We start from the raw sequence: 14,545 nt of genomic DNA, 5'->3' as shown, positions 1-14,545 counted from the left end.
GCAACATAGAGGTTGGTGGAGATGTATACGCATCCGAGGCCTAGACCTATGGCTGGGCGAAAAGGGATCAGTAGTGTACTTGGTGATCACTTCAATAGAATTTATGTACTTAGGTTAGGAGTCTTCCCAAATAAAACTCCGAAGCTATTTATATTGTACAACCTTGGCAGCTATAAATAGAGATTATCGATCTTCGGGCTTATCGATTATCGTGCTTACCTCAGCTTCTGCTTGCAGCCACGAGATTCCATTTCGAGAAGATCCACGTTCGATCAGAACGTTCCTGTTTTCATCATGTCGTGCTTTTTGAGTTAGCTATTTAGCTTATTTAGCTATTTGAGCTGATTCATCTACTTCACTTTACCTGATCCATCTGGTCTCCTTTTTTTCCTACTAAATTTCCCATTCTGAAACGAGGAACGAGGCACGGATCCCCCCCAGCCGAGTGATGTGCATGTCTTTTACTCCTTGATTTCAACCTTTCTAGATTGCTCCTTTATTCTTTTTAAAAGACTTGAGATCACTCGACTGGGATTCTATAACCTAGTGAAATAACTGCGAAAAACCGCCATCCAAATCTCTTATCAGTACTGCCCCGCCGATTCTCCCTTCGCTTTATCAGCTCCGCGTCGCACCCGCGTCACTCCGTACTATGATCCGTCGCAACTCCGACATTGAGATCCAGCTTCCGGATGCTGGTCCAACACCTCTTTCACCCGAATCCTTGAGCGATATCGATGTAGAGATGCTCTCTGAGGAGCCGACTCTTCCCTTAAGTCTCCCACCACACATTGCAGCCCGGTTCTACCGCAAAAGCAGCAAGGCCCGCCGTTCCTCCGCCGCCTCATCTCGACGAAGCTCAGTCTCCTCTTTGCACTCCCATAATTCGACCGGGTCCTCGAATGGCTCGATAAGTGCGGATCATATTGCTCAACACCTCCGTCGCACGTCCATTTTGGAGAGCCGAAAGGCGCGACTCGCGGATCGTGCATTGCATGCGGAGAAAGTGAGGCTGCGAGCCGCTCTGGCTAAAGCAGCTACAAGAAATCTACAATTCGAAGAGAGAGCGTTGGCTGCCCAGCAGGCCCGGGAGCGTCTGCTCGCCGATATCACCGCCAAGTGCGAGGATCAGGTCAAACGGGCCAAAAAGAAGGCCGAGGATCAGCGGGAGAAGAAAGCTGCCGAACAAGCTCGACTGCGTCTGGAAATGGCAGAGAAGTTTGCGGAGGCAGAGAAACGACGCGCATTATACCAACAAACCCACCGCCGCCAACGTACTAGCAGCTTGCCAGCCACTGAGGAAAAGAAGATGTCCCGAGAGGTCACCAAGTCCGTTGCGCAGGATGCTGCTGCGCGGAAGATCCAGCGCGTATGGAGAACCCATAACGCGAAGATGGTTATGCAGCAGTTCCAGTCGTTGAACCTGTCGGTAGACCGAGTTCGCGACATGGCCTTTGAAGAAGTTGGTGCTCTCCTTTCTAACAGCAAGTTGCTCGATACTATGACGAACGTTCTCCGCCTCTGCGGTCTGCAAGATATGGAAGGCGGCGCGATGGGTGAGAGGGGTGCAGTACGCACATTCCTCAGCAGCTATCTCATTGTCACTCATCCCCAAGAAGTTTTGAGCAGCAATGGAGACCAAGAGCAAGATCTGATTGCCAAGGCCCGGGACCTGCTGGTAGCCTTTGACCAGGTCACGGCGCTGCTATCGTCAGGCTGTTGCTCTCCATCCGTGATCACTGCAGATCTGCAAACTTTGTGTGAATCACACAACGTGTTTTTCTCTGCTTTCCATGCTTGGAAGTCGCATGATTCTAGTGTACTGATTGAGATCATGGTTGCACAGTTTGTCGAACTGGAGTTGATTTGGCAGACGGTCAAGAATGACAAAGCCGGCGGTGCTGCAGAGGACTACAGACTGGGTATCCGACAGAACCAGGTCCTTTTGCTCGCCCGTCTGAAAAGACTTGCGGGGCCTGACCGACACATGGAACTGATCCGAGATTCATTGAAGAAGGCCAAGCGGGAGAAGAAGAGGGCTGCCTCCAAGCAAGCTATTCCTCGGTCCGCTGAGACTGCTCCTCCAACCACGGAAGCTACGCAGAGTGTCACAACCCCCCCTTAGCGAGTCATTCAACAACATCGATGCCGCAGTATTCCAAGAGCTGGATAAGCAGCGGATATCTCCCCACGAGAGATTCACCAAAATCCTCACTCCTCTCCCTGAAAATCGGGAGCTGGTGCATGAACTCCTCATCAACAAAGAGTTCAAGATCGAGGAGGCACCGTACACTGAACCGCGCAGACAGATTATGAAGCAGATGTGCGACACAATGAGAAAAGGGGTCGAGTCCGGACACGGCACCAACTGGACTGTCGCAATGGCTACAGTGATCCAAGATCGGTTGCTGCGCTCACTCCAACGGGGCAATTCCCTTTACGTGATAATTAGCGAAGCCTTAGACCCAAAACTGGTTCAGGGACAGTGCGAGGCTGGCACATTCTCCTATGATAATTTCTTCGAGTTCATGAACAACATCTTACCACGCCTCTGCGCTCCCTACCGGGATCCTGTGGTCAAGGCATACATTGAGGATACGTCAGGCGATGCCATCGACCGGCTGGCTCGATTGATGAGCATCATTGATCTGCTATCACTCGACCAAACGAATTTCATGATCCAGCTTGCTGCACCCCAGCTCATCGAAGAAGCTCCGGGTTATGAGAAGCGGGCATTCGACCGAGATGTTGCAGACGGAACCATCACCCTGGGCAAGACCCGACGATTCTGGCGCATTCATCGCAAGATCATTGTTGATGAGATGAAGAAGCGAGACCCGGAAGGCGTCCAAGGAGAGCCACACCCACCATCAGCACGAGTCTACGCCCAAGGTCTTGCCGACACCGTTCTAAGCAATGCGGTTGTGTCTGAGGATCTAGTTCCGGAGACTCTGGCCCTCGATCGCCAACGGCTTGAGCGGCTGCACGCCAGGGTATTCCAAATTGTAGCAACTGCTTCCATCCTGTTGACAGCAAAGAACCTGCTTAAGCGAGACGCACGGTCCCAGTGGAAACCTGAAGCAGACCGGATTCTGTCTCTGGACTTCAACGAGATCAGCCCAGAGCGAGTACAGTCTATCCTGGAGTCGACGCATCCGATGCCACCCGCTGCGAGCGCCCAGCTCGCAGCTACGATCAAACGAGTGCTCGGACCCGTCGCCACAGCATGTCTCGCTGCCGCACCCCAGCTCGCGGTGGTCACTTCAGAGACCCCTGTCTCAGACTCGAATGGAAGCACAACCTCCGCGGCTAGCTTCTCGGACCCGGTGACGAAACTCATTCTCTCCCGCCTTCGCAGCCACATCCTATCGCGCCTCAGCGCATCGAGTGCCTCTGAACGGGTGCGGGCTACTACCACGGCTAGTCAGAATCTAGCTGGAGCCGGTATGCCGGAGTTTGTTAATGAGGTTGGGAAGTTGGTGGAAGAATTAGAGAAGGTCCGGGAAGTGGATTGGCTTTGCCATGGGGCGATATACGAGGGTTTATATGAAGAAGGCGTTCCAGCACAGTGAAGGCGTTTTAGAGGAACATATATAATGCTGTCTTTTTTTGGTTTTTGTCGTTTTGTTTCCATTTTTGGACTGTGGAGGTTGGACTTTGGACAGGGCAGATTGGCAGGGTACACAACTAGTCTCTAGAGGTTTTGTATGGAGTAATGACACTTGAATTTTATACTTTTTTCTATACTGTACCACGCATAGTTCTGTGGATATTCCAAGCTTGAAAGTGTTCAATCTATAAGATATCTCCAATATAAACCCGGAAAGTCACTATCTAATCAGCAAACCCCCCACCTCAAAATTCCAACCTCACGACCACATCCCTCCATTCCCTTTCCCTCCAATCCCTTCAATACGTTCAATACTCAACGGGAAAACATAAATCAAGATGTCTTCAAAAGTCACAATAGCACACCTGTCCGACCTAACACCCCCCTCTCAAGAACGAACCTGGCTCACAGCCCCGCACCCCACCCTCCCCATAGTCGCAACCTGCAGTTCAGACAAGACCATCCGAGTCTACTCCCTCACAAACTTCACCCTCCTTTCCACAATCACCGGTGGCCACAAACGCTCCGTCCGCACAGCAGCATGGAAGCCACACATGGCGGGGGAGTCCGTCCTGGCGACAGGCAGTTTCGACGCAACAGTCGGCATCTGGCGGCGGTGGGATAGTTACGGACAGGAAGACGGTGCCGGGCTTGGGATGAACAGTGGCGATAAACAGACCGCAACCGATACTTTAACAGAAGCTCCCAACGGTACTGGTACCAACAGCGCAGACCGTGAAGAAGACGAAGAAGAATGGCGATTCGCAGTCCTTCTCGACGGCCACGACAGCGAAGTCAAGTCCGTATCATGGTCTGCATCGGGGATGCTGCTGGCGACATGCTCACGCGACAAGTCAATCTGGATCTGGGAGGATCTCGACGACGGCGATAACAACTTCGAGACCGTTGCTGTGATGCAGGAGCACGGGGGCGATGTGAAGTGTGTTTCATGGCATCCTTCAGAGGAGTGTCTCGCTAGCGGGAGCTACGACGATACCATCCGACTGTGGCGGGAGGATCTGGATGATTGGGGCCAGGTAGCATGCATCAAGGGCCATGAGGGGACAGTTTGGTTTTTGGATTGGGAGGGGGAAGAAACCGAGGGGAAATGGAACGGGCCTGTCTCTGAATCCGTTTCCGAGTCTGAGCTGAGCGCTCTACAAGCTCAGTGGCGTTCCCAGAGGGCGCTTTCCGGCCCGCGCCTTCTCTCTTGCTCGGACGACCGCACCGTACGCGTGTGGCGACGTCAGCCGAAGGAGTCGCAGCAGACGGGGGCGTTGTCTTCTGCGGCGACGGGTATCCCGAGTATCATCCGGCCTACTGGGACGGATGAGGTTTGGGAGGAGGATGCTGTGCTTCCGCATGCGCATGAACTGCCTATTTATGCTGTTGCGTGGAGTAAGCGGACTGGGCTTGTTGCTTCGACTAGTGCAGATGGCCGGATTGCGGTTTATGAAGAGCGGTTTGTTCCGTCGGAGCAGGAGCAGCAGGCTGATTTAGATGCTATGGATACTACCTCTAGTGATGTGCTACGGACAGAGTGGGTGCTTGTTGGTGTTCAGGATGGAGCGCATGGGATTTATGAGATTAACCATGTTGCTTGGGCCAAGAGGGCGGATCGGGGGTCTGGTAATGAGGAGGAAGTGCTTGTTTCCACGGCTGATGATGGGAGCGTCAAGGTTTGGACTGTGACGCGGTGATTTTCTTTTGGGATTGGCATCTGTTGTATCTGAATTGCTTATAGACAAAAAGGCTTGGTGTATTTAGAAGCCAGACAAATGAAGAACATATAATCAATATGCAAGATGTCACCGGGACACTGCGAAGTGAAGGATAGAGCTACATATAAACCCATGGGTAAAAGCTACTTAGAAACCGCATTATCCTCAAACCCATTCATCAAGCTAGATCTGGACGCAGAGGATAATATGAGACGGTGGAATGCAAGATGAATGTAGCGACAATATTGGCAATACTCTGCCAGGCTTCTGGCGTCGATCGAAATATCACCAAGAACCACTCGCCCTGCATATCCAGCTGGGTAGTACTCCAAGCCGTCACTCACAACCCCCCAGACTAAATAATCCAACTGGGCTCTGCGTTTTCTGCTCGCTTGAACCATGGTCATATAGGCCAAGAGTTGACCACGTTTATTCCGATGTGGTTTAGATTCAGCTTGCCTAGCGCTGAGCTGGGCATCTTTGCTAGCCACAACTAGATGACATGTCATATTGTCTTTTCTCCGATGGAAACGCTAAAATCATAATAAGGAAATCAAGTTATAAGAGATATCAGATTGAAAGGTCATATTTAGAATGAGATCAAGACCCCAGAACACCGTCTACTTTATGCACATGCCAAAAATCATTTCAAAAAGAACCACTTATTGTGAAGACTGGCGGGTTTCACCAGTTTCCGGATGCGAGACATGATCATCGTCATCACTAGCTTCGCCAACCGCGTAATGCTCCTGCGCAATGCCGGGGAATGAAGCTGGTCGAGTTCGGACTCGTCGAAATCACCAGCTTCAACATCAGGACCAGAACGCTTGCTCTGGAATCGGTTGAGAATGGATGTACTGTCTGGCATATCATTATTTGAGACGCCCTTGTAGCCCCGGCGAGCACGACGACTACGCCAGATGAAAAAGCCCCAAACGACCACACCGATAATCACAACGACGAGGACAGCCTCGCCGGACTTGGCGTACGCGTGCATCTCAGTCTGCTTCAGCCTCTCTTTCTCATTCTGTTCGGCAGCAGTGCTATTAGCCTGTCCGCCGACAGCAGTCTGAGGCAACTTCTCGCCGTCGATACGTGAATCGGAAGGCTGGCCGCCGATGCTGGCAATATCGACCTTCATGAAGCGGTCGAGCATGTCGCGGGTCTGGCGGGGATTATCAAATGGAACCATGTGGCTGGAGTTGTAGAAGAGCACGTAAGTGAGGTTACGCGCAGATTGGTAGATACCAGCGGGTTCGTCCTCAAAAGTCCAGTCGTGGCGCGGGGCCCACACACCGGGGGGAGGTTTCGAAGCCGGTGCCACCCTTCCACTTCATGTTGTGGATCAGAGTCTCTGTTCCGATGTGGTTGCAGATGAGGTCTTTGTCGCCGCTGAAAAGCAGAACGTTGATGTCCGATTCGATCAGACCTGGGAGCAGGTTGACGGAGGGGATGGAGTTCTTTGCAGTGAAGGCCATGTGGACCATCCCAGAGCATTCCGCCCAGCCGGATTTCTTTGCGGGGTTGATGTTCAGGGCTTTGACGACGTCCGGTCGCTTGAGGTACGGCTCAATGTTTTTCAGGTCGGGGGGCCAGTTCATGCCACAGGCTGGGGCCGTGTCTTTGAGACGAACATCGTACATGTTGTAACACTGCTGGTTTTCGGTGGTGAGCTGGAGGAATTGTTCCAAGACAAACTCGCACGGGGCTATATTTAGTTTGTTCTTTGCGCCGGCGGTCTCCAGCTTCGAGAGACAGACTTCGTTGAGTGCATTGAGGTTGTGCTGGAGGGTTGTGCCCGGTTGAATGAGACCTTCCCTCTCGATGAACTTAAAGTACGAAGGGTACTGGTCTGTAGGAGAGATCCAACCGTTACCGATCAACAAACCCTTGATGGGCCACTTTGTGCCTCCGTTCTCTGCAAGGCCATTGTTGCGATCTTGAATGGCCTTTGCAATATATGGGATGTGCTGGCCAGCATACGATTCACCGGCGATATATAGCTGCAACGCGGTTAGAGATATAAATCAAGGTAGTAGGGGACAAGGCAAACGTACGTCATCGTTCGCATACTCGGGGAATAGCTCAAAGAACTTTTCCAAGAAGGTAATGAAGTGAGCGGCCATTTCATCCAGCTCATGAATATAGCTATTGGTGTTTGCATAGCTAAACCCGGTGCCGACGGGGTTATCGACGAAGAGCAGGTTGGCAAACTCATCCCACCTGCCCTCGTTGTACTTTAACGTATGGTCGTCCTGGAGTCGGTAGGGCCCAACTTCCATCAATGCGCCATCCATCGAGCTACATCCCGGGCCTCCATTCAGCCAAATGACGGTACGTTGTCGGTTTGCGATATGACGGTTCTGGAAATGCCAGAAGAACAGGTTGCCGTTGATGTCAGGATCGACCTCGATATGTCTAGAGTTGGTGCGTTAGAAAAGGCCAATAATTTCGAGGCAATCCAACTCCGTAGGGACTTACCCAGCATGCATCTTCAATAAAGGGCCTTCCGGCGCCCCGGGCAAGGAGTGCACATAATAATCAGCAGCCGAACTGGCGGATACCAACGGGCTCAACAGCAGCGATAAGGCGGATAGTAACATCGCGGCGGTACCGCCCTTCATGGAAGAAGGGAGGAATGGTATTGAGAGCATTTCAGCAGTCCAGTGTGGGTATCATCAGAATCAAGGTTGTGGTAAATGGTCGAATAGATATCCCGGGAGGGACTCGTCGGTGCAAATCAACAGATCATCGGAGTTGGACGAGTAAGACGACACAGAAGGAACGGGATAGTAGAGAGATAGTTGAAGGGATGTTTACAAAGAAAGGAAAGTCAAGGTGTTCAAGGTGTTCAAGGTGTGTTAGTGTACAAAGTGTACAGAGTGTACGCAGTCGAATGACGGAGTTCAAAGGAAGTCTAAGGCTGGCGTGGCCTTGTGGAGTAATCAGTGTAATTACCAGTAATTACAGGTGGATTGAATGAAATGCACAGCCACTTACTACCTTGGCAGAAGTATTTCTGTATTTATTGTTTTCTATTGTATTTATTGTATTATTTATATAGATCCCTCTTATAATCAATTGGAGTGATTTAGGTCTATTTAGATCCATTTAACATATTAAAATATTACCTATAAGTATCTACTCAAATTGACCATAAATCCAGGTATGTATTTTTAATATATCCACCTAAATCTGAATCACGAAGGTGAAACTTCCCCAATTCGACATCAAACCATTGAAACACGCCCAGGCCCTTCTTCAGCCACCTTATTATCGTTTAATTTAGGGGGGATCTTCAACTAGTACCTATCGCGGGTACGTACGGAGTACGGAGTACATACTTTGTATGTATCAACTCAGAAGAAATCAATCGACTTGTCGGCATCCTTCTTAATAAGATCCACCATACCCTGAACTGTTAGCCTCTTATTTCTCTCTCGCAATTCAATCGTCTTACATCGGGCATGATAGGCTGCTCATTGGCATCCTTGACATAACGGAAAGGCATTTCGGTGCGCTCGTGCTCATTGATGAGCAATTCCGGGTAGTCGACATATTGAATCTCCTCGAGGGGTACTAGGCAAAATCAGCGTACAGCACATAGATCATCTAGACTCGTTCGTACTCACCCTTCTCGTGCACAACCAATCGAGTAACTCGCACAGCAGTATCGGTGGTCATCTGCTTAGGCCCCAATCGGCGGCCGACATATCCCTTCTTCCTCAATTCCGAGGTGCGGTCTGCAAAGTCAGTCTCTCGCCGAAATGCATAGAGAAATCCAGTACATACCTCTAGGCGGGTCGTCGCCTGCAGACGCAGTGAAAATCAAATGGTCAGTCTAAACTCAATCCATATATTTATATCGCGGGGTAAAAAAAAAAATTCCATACCGAGGATACCACCGAACAAGAAGACATCAAAGGTATCACCATCCTCGGGACTCAACTCAGCCGTAGCGGAAGGGTCCAACAAGCAGACTTTTTCCTTGCGGTCGGCGAAGATCTCTTCGACACTACGGTGCTCGACCTCGAGGCCCTTGGTGGCGGCGAGATCTGCGGGCATCTGCAGCTCGGTGGGCACAGAGCTGAGCAGGAATCTTGCCCCGCGGTCGTGGGATTCGCGCGCGATGCAGGCATATTCGAGCGTGGACCATGGGCCCAGCTCGGGGTCCAAATGTTCAACTACGAAGGTTGGTTGGCTCATGGTGGGTGTTGGAAAGAGAGAGACGTCACAGAAGTGGGAAAAATAAAGAAATGAAGAAATGAAGAAGCTCAAGGTTCGGTTCCACACTGGCAGGTGACGAGGGTATAATGGGTTTGATGAACCAATTATACTATGATCTTCAGCTGAGCCTTGGGATAACGATGGGAAATCCTTGGGATGACCGTAGAAGGTTGTTAGATCGATACCTAATTAATGGGCTATATGTGCGATTTAATCTAGGTACATACTCATAGCGTATAGTATGATACCATTCATTACTTTAATAGAAAGGAATGGGCTAAAATAGAGTATATTTCCATGATGATATTGTATAACGGATTAAAACATCTTAAAATACATAGATATCCTAGCTATATCTCTTATTAAAACACCATCATACGTAGTTACTCAGGGAAAAGTTCCTAGAACGTCATCTACCTCGTCCACAGCCAATAGTGACCATCTCCGATTCCTCACATCTCTGGGATTTTAATTAAAATACTGTGATTGTGAGTGTTCCTCTATTATTTATTATTCTATTACCCCATTACTCTATTACTCTTTTCTCCTATTATTTCTTTTTCTCTCTCTCTCTCTCCCGTCTGACCCTCCCGGTCACACATCAACTGCTCCCCGCCTTATCTTTCCCGCCTCAATTCCCCCTCCAACTTCACCACTTCGACTTCAACTTTCTTCAACCATCCATCATGAATCCCCATCAGCAGAATAAAGTGGACATCAACGTAAGTCCTCCCACTCTTTTATCTGATCATTATTAACAATTCCCTAGTCCCTGAGCCCAGAGGAGCAGCGCTTGCTGCGCCTCTACGGCAAGATGCCCACCAAGAAGGATGTCCTCCAGAACAAGCTCAAGGTAAGCCCAACTCCAACCCAACCCCCCACCCCAACACACCATCCTAACACTGACCTTTCTACAGGAACGCAAATACTTTGATTCAGGTGACTACGCCCTCAGCAAAGCCGGCAAAGCCTCCGACGTAGGCGTCACCAACATTGGGTCACGCCACCCAGTGCCGGAGAACATCCCGCACCTCACCTCAACCTCACCGGGCGCCAACAACTCTGCCAGCAACGGCAGTGTCAGCTCCCAAGGTGGGCAGCAAATCCCTGGCAGCATCAGCGGACACCCTGGCTCAATCGGGTTCCAAAGCCGCAGCCCAATCAAGGAGGGAGGTAGCTACCTACACCGTGGTACTAGTATCAGCGAGGGTGAGGCAGGCTCTGGTCTGGCCTCCGGATCGGTGCAGGGTGAGCAGGAACTTAGTGTCAGCCCCCCTGCTGCGAGAGAGGGTGTTCCGATCCGTCGGTAGGCGACGATACACTATCATGCACTACACCGGGTGGCTGTGGCTGTTCTGAGGAGGGCGATCGTTGCATGCATATCTTTTGAAGGGGGTCTGTGATTTCACTTTCAAAAGCTTGGCGCTATGGGAATTTCTTTTTAGTTTCTTTTTTTAAATGACTTTTGTGAATGGGGGAAGAATGGGATAGGGGTACACTGCAGGACAGAGCGAGAGAGTGTGTGTGAGAGTGCTTGGACTGTGTGTTGATATGGCAGGTGGTTTGTTCTCCGGGACATTTACTGCCCAGTCAAGCACTGCTTTCGCTCTTCGGTGTCTTGGCTTTCTTTATTTTTCTCCAATTATCACCATTTACCATTCAACTTATGATTAGCAATCTGTGGCATGCAGTTTCTTGTCTTTTCCTTTCTTGACTTCTGCTCTCCTTGTTCATATCCAGTTCATACGACAAGGCCCTTGTTTATGATAATTCACTCGTGTCCCTTTGGATTTCCAATCTCGCAATAATTTGTCTACGTTATGTCTGCCTGTACTATGGTATTTGGCTATCATGTTGCTGATTCCGGCACTTCTATTGTTTCAAGACTTCCCCCGTGTTATAACATCCAATTTGTTCATTAAAAGTTATACATCGAAGTCGTTTTATACCTTTTATCGTCTACTACGGTGTATTATACATCCTTCAAATGGCAATGCCTCATATAGTATGTAGGGTTAACACAATAGTTCGGAAGAACATGTATATATATATATATTATCTAGATGGAGCTAACTGGATCGTATTGTTATGGATAGAAGCTATATAAGTGGGCTATTCTTGCGTACTAAATATAGAAATCGAGCCTTTCACTGCATATATCTACATTCTATGATTATAAAACTATAGATCTAGAAAAATGACAAAAAGCGTGAAACAATGTATAGTATATCTGCTATATATGTTGTAGTTCGGTTAAGTATGTCAACATAGTGGATATCTGATTCGGAATTCTAAGATCTGTGTACTCCGTCTAGTATAATAAAAAAAATACCGGAGAACTAAAAGCCATTAGCTTCTTTTCTAGTGTTTCTAGGCCCTAAGTTCAACGTTAGGTAAATTGGTATAGCCTAGTAGCCTAGGTAGAATAATGGGGTGCTCCGACCGCCAGTCTAGCTGTAACACTCTTATTAAAAGAGACTTCCGCTTCTCTTTTTCATGGGAATTTCTCTTAGTTTATTCTGTTTATTTGATCTATTTAATCTCCTTGGTCGATCTTGTTTTTTTTCCCTTTCCTTTTTCAGGGGTTTCTACTTCGCTCTTCCTGGTGACCCACGTGAAGTGCCTTGAAAAGCGATAAGCTCGAGAGAGGAAAAAAAAAAGAAAACAGTGTGTTTCTCCCCCTCCTTAACTTCTCTCTTTCCCCCCATCCAGACTCTAAACACGACGGTCGCCTCAGATCACAACCCCCATCCCCTCGATCCCCTACCGCGTACCAAACCCCCTACGGCGGTCCGATGTGGCTCTTTCGGGTCTTTTCGTCGGCCTTGTTCCTAGCCATCACCGTCTCGTCCATCCCACTAGCTTTCGATGTGGGCGGCAAGACATGTGGTCTGGCCTTTTCGCTGTCCTTAGCGGCCTTTTACTTCTTGGTATCGCTGTTGAAGGTCACCACCCCTGACCGATCGTGGGTCCGTTCCTCCATCATTGCCGTTCTCCGCTTCATACAATGGGCCGTCATCCTGGTCCTTTTGATTTGGTCGCTGAATCGATTCTCGGTTGATGCCGACAATACGAGTACGGGATGGGTGGAGCGCACTTTCAGCGGCAAGAGGGCGCAGGATGCTTCGATTCAGGAATGGCTCTTTGGTCGCGATGGCCTGGTGGAAACTGTGGCCCTCGGCAACTGGGATAGACTTCTGAGATGGTCCACCCCGGTCTTCCAGCTGGCAGAGGGCTTCTGCAGTTTACTGGTGATCCAGGCTGCTGGGCAAATTACCCGCTGGCTTGTCAACCGAGGTGGACGCAGCGATAGCTGGATGGTATGTTTTTGTTGTTTTGGTTCCCTTTGGATGTCGTGATAAAAACTAACCCTTGTCTTAGATCGGCCTCTTGGTCTTGTCCGCTACAATTATCTCCAGCTCGGTTTACTTCCTCTGGCGTGTTCTGCAATTCCCCGAAATCTCTAACGTCGATGCCGCCTTGATTGGGGTCTCTGTCACATGCGCCGTCATTCTGTGTGCCTGGGGGATTGGAAGTGGCCGCGGCAATCCAGTCGAAAGCTCTCTCCTCTTCGCCTACATCGTGCTCTGCATCTACCAGATCTTCACGGACTATCAGCCATCGCACCCCGTGGAACAAATCCCCTCGCCCTCGCAGGTCGGAGAGTTCCCTCCGCTGCCTCCCATTATCATGGCATCATACACAACCTTGATGCACGCGGTGTCTCTTCTGCCTTCGATTATCCACGCAGGCTTCAACGTTATTACCACCGTTTTCAGCGCTGTCACGCCCTCCGTCCTCATCTCGCTCGCCTACCGCCTGCTCGTACTGTATGCATCGACGCGCATCATCCCAGCTGTCCGCGAGTCTGGCGCCCGTGCGCTTTCCCAAGAGGCTTCCATCGATGATACCGACGCAGCAGGTCAAGTGCTGGGATTCTTGAGCTACTTTGCCCCGAGCATTCTCATCGCTGTCTACACCAGTCTCCTCATGCAGCACTTCGCATCAACCTCACAAGCAATGGGTGGCAGCGGTGAATGGTGGAGCACCCAAGGCAACGGTGGTGGTAACCCATGGCGGTGGATCAATCTTGCTTGCACGATATCCCTATATGCGGTCGAGCTATGGCTAGGGGAAACCAACGATCTCGACAACGGAGTGGCAGGCCACTGGAAAACCGACTGAATAACGACTTTCCAGAGTCAACGACTGCTAAGTCAATATGCCTACGCTTTCCTCTTTATTATTGCTCCAGCAATAGCGCAGCGGGAATTTGAAGGCCAATCGAATCGGTCTTCTTGATTCCTTCGCTGTGGTATATTACTGCACGAGTCCAGTCGGCCACAAGCCTACTAAGTGACCTATCCCGCAGCAACCTTGACAACGAAAACGCCACCCACCGGCGATTCGGCAGGGAATTTCGCCAATGATCTTCCATCTTTGCTACAGCTACGTGTAGAGCGAGTCCCTCGGAATAGTTTCGATCGTCTGACGCCATATATCACCGGTCTCGCTTTTGATTGGGATTTGTCTCACGTCACTCCGTCCCTGCTCTTTCTTGCTTCCTTGCCAAGCATACCCTTCTCGATTTCTCTGGGTGTGTTTGGTTTGTCTCGGTGTCTTGAGGCAAACAGCGCCCCGTTCAATATCCCACACCCCTTTTCACGACTCGACGATACCAGATAAACCTGTTGCTTTTTGCTCTTTTCCCTCTCTGTGTCTTCCATATCCACCCCGAATTACCATTGTTTATCCAGTTTGGCACTTATACCCTTTGCTGTCCACACTCAAACCTTCCTATTCACAGCTCCCTGGTTTCGTTTTCGCTCCCCCTCAGCCGAATCTTCCTCCATCCACGCAAACACGCACACACAGCCCAACGATCTGAAGCCATTACTTGTACATAGGATACCTGGTTCTTTCTTCTCTTGTATTTCTTGCTAGGCGCTGGGTGGCGGTTTAATAGATATTCGATTTTCTTTCTAGA

At 49.9% G+C, this 14,545-nt stretch overlaps 6 protein-coding genes across 6 annotated transcripts; 4 read left to right on the top strand and 2 right to left on the bottom strand.

The window, feature by feature from the left end:
* Nucleotides 1-652: 652 nt before the first annotated feature.
* Nucleotides 653-3,572, top strand: N7487_003377 (IQ calmodulin-binding motif domain protein; the record flags this gene model as incomplete). The annotated part of the gene is made up of 2 exons (XM_056871124.1): nt 653-2,064; nt 2,126-3,572. 2 exons carry the CDS (start codon nt 653-655, stop codon nt 3,570-3,572), a joined length of 2,859 nt encoding a protein of 952 aa, XP_056735908.1.
* A 376-nt stretch (nt 3,573-3,948) lies between these two features.
* cia1 (iron-sulfur cluster assembly protein CIA1) lies at nt 3,949-5,310 on the top strand (the record flags this gene model as incomplete). Its single annotated transcript, XM_056871123.1, has 1 exon — nt 3,949-5,310. The coding sequence occupies one exon, from the start codon at nt 3,949-3,951 to the stop codon at nt 5,308-5,310; it is 1,362 nt and encodes a 453-aa protein (XP_056735907.1).
* Nucleotides 5,311-5,974: 664 nt separating this feature from the next.
* On the bottom strand, nt 5,975-7,955 carry kexA (serine-type carboxypeptidase kexA; the record flags this gene model as incomplete). Its single annotated transcript, XM_056871122.1, has 4 exons — nt 5,975-6,592; nt 6,624-7,334; nt 7,389-7,749; nt 7,813-7,955. 4 exons carry the CDS (start codon nt 7,953-7,955, stop codon nt 5,975-5,977), a joined length of 1,833 nt encoding a protein of 610 aa, XP_056735906.1.
* Nucleotides 7,956-8,690: 735 nt separating this feature from the next.
* N7487_003374 (SAM-dependent methyltransferase) lies at nt 8,691-9,537 on the bottom strand (the record flags this gene model as incomplete). Its single annotated transcript, XM_056871121.1, has 5 exons — nt 8,691-8,744; nt 8,792-8,910; nt 8,964-9,074; nt 9,124-9,141; nt 9,225-9,537. 5 exons carry the CDS (start codon nt 9,535-9,537, stop codon nt 8,691-8,693), a joined length of 615 nt encoding a protein of 204 aa, XP_056735905.1.
* Nucleotides 9,538-10,244: 707 nt separating this feature from the next.
* Nucleotides 10,245-10,868, top strand: N7487_003373 (endosulfine family protein; the record flags this gene model as incomplete). The annotated part of the gene is made up of 3 exons (XM_056871120.1): nt 10,245-10,280; nt 10,328-10,411; nt 10,476-10,868. The coding sequence occupies 3 exons, from the start codon at nt 10,245-10,247 to the stop codon at nt 10,866-10,868; spliced, it is 513 nt and encodes a 170-aa protein (XP_056735904.1).
* A 1,485-nt stretch (nt 10,869-12,353) lies between these two features.
* N7487_003372 (ICE2 family protein) lies at nt 12,354-13,743 on the top strand (the record flags this gene model as incomplete). Its single annotated transcript, XM_056871119.1, has 2 exons — nt 12,354-12,878; nt 12,940-13,743. The coding sequence occupies 2 exons, from the start codon at nt 12,354-12,356 to the stop codon at nt 13,741-13,743; spliced, it is 1,329 nt and encodes a 442-aa protein (XP_056735903.1).
* Nucleotides 13,744-14,545: the final 802 nt, after the last annotated feature.

This window comes from Penicillium crustosum (genome assembly GCF_028827405.1).
Source record: "Penicillium crustosum strain IBT 35664 chromosome Unknown utg000001l_segment0_segment0, whole genome shotgun sequence".
In the NCBI taxonomy this organism is placed as follows: Eukaryota; Fungi; Ascomycota; class Eurotiomycetes; order Eurotiales; family Aspergillaceae; genus Penicillium; species Penicillium crustosum.
Note: the sequence above shows the minus strand (reverse complement) of the source record. Positions and strands in the feature narration are given on the sequence as shown.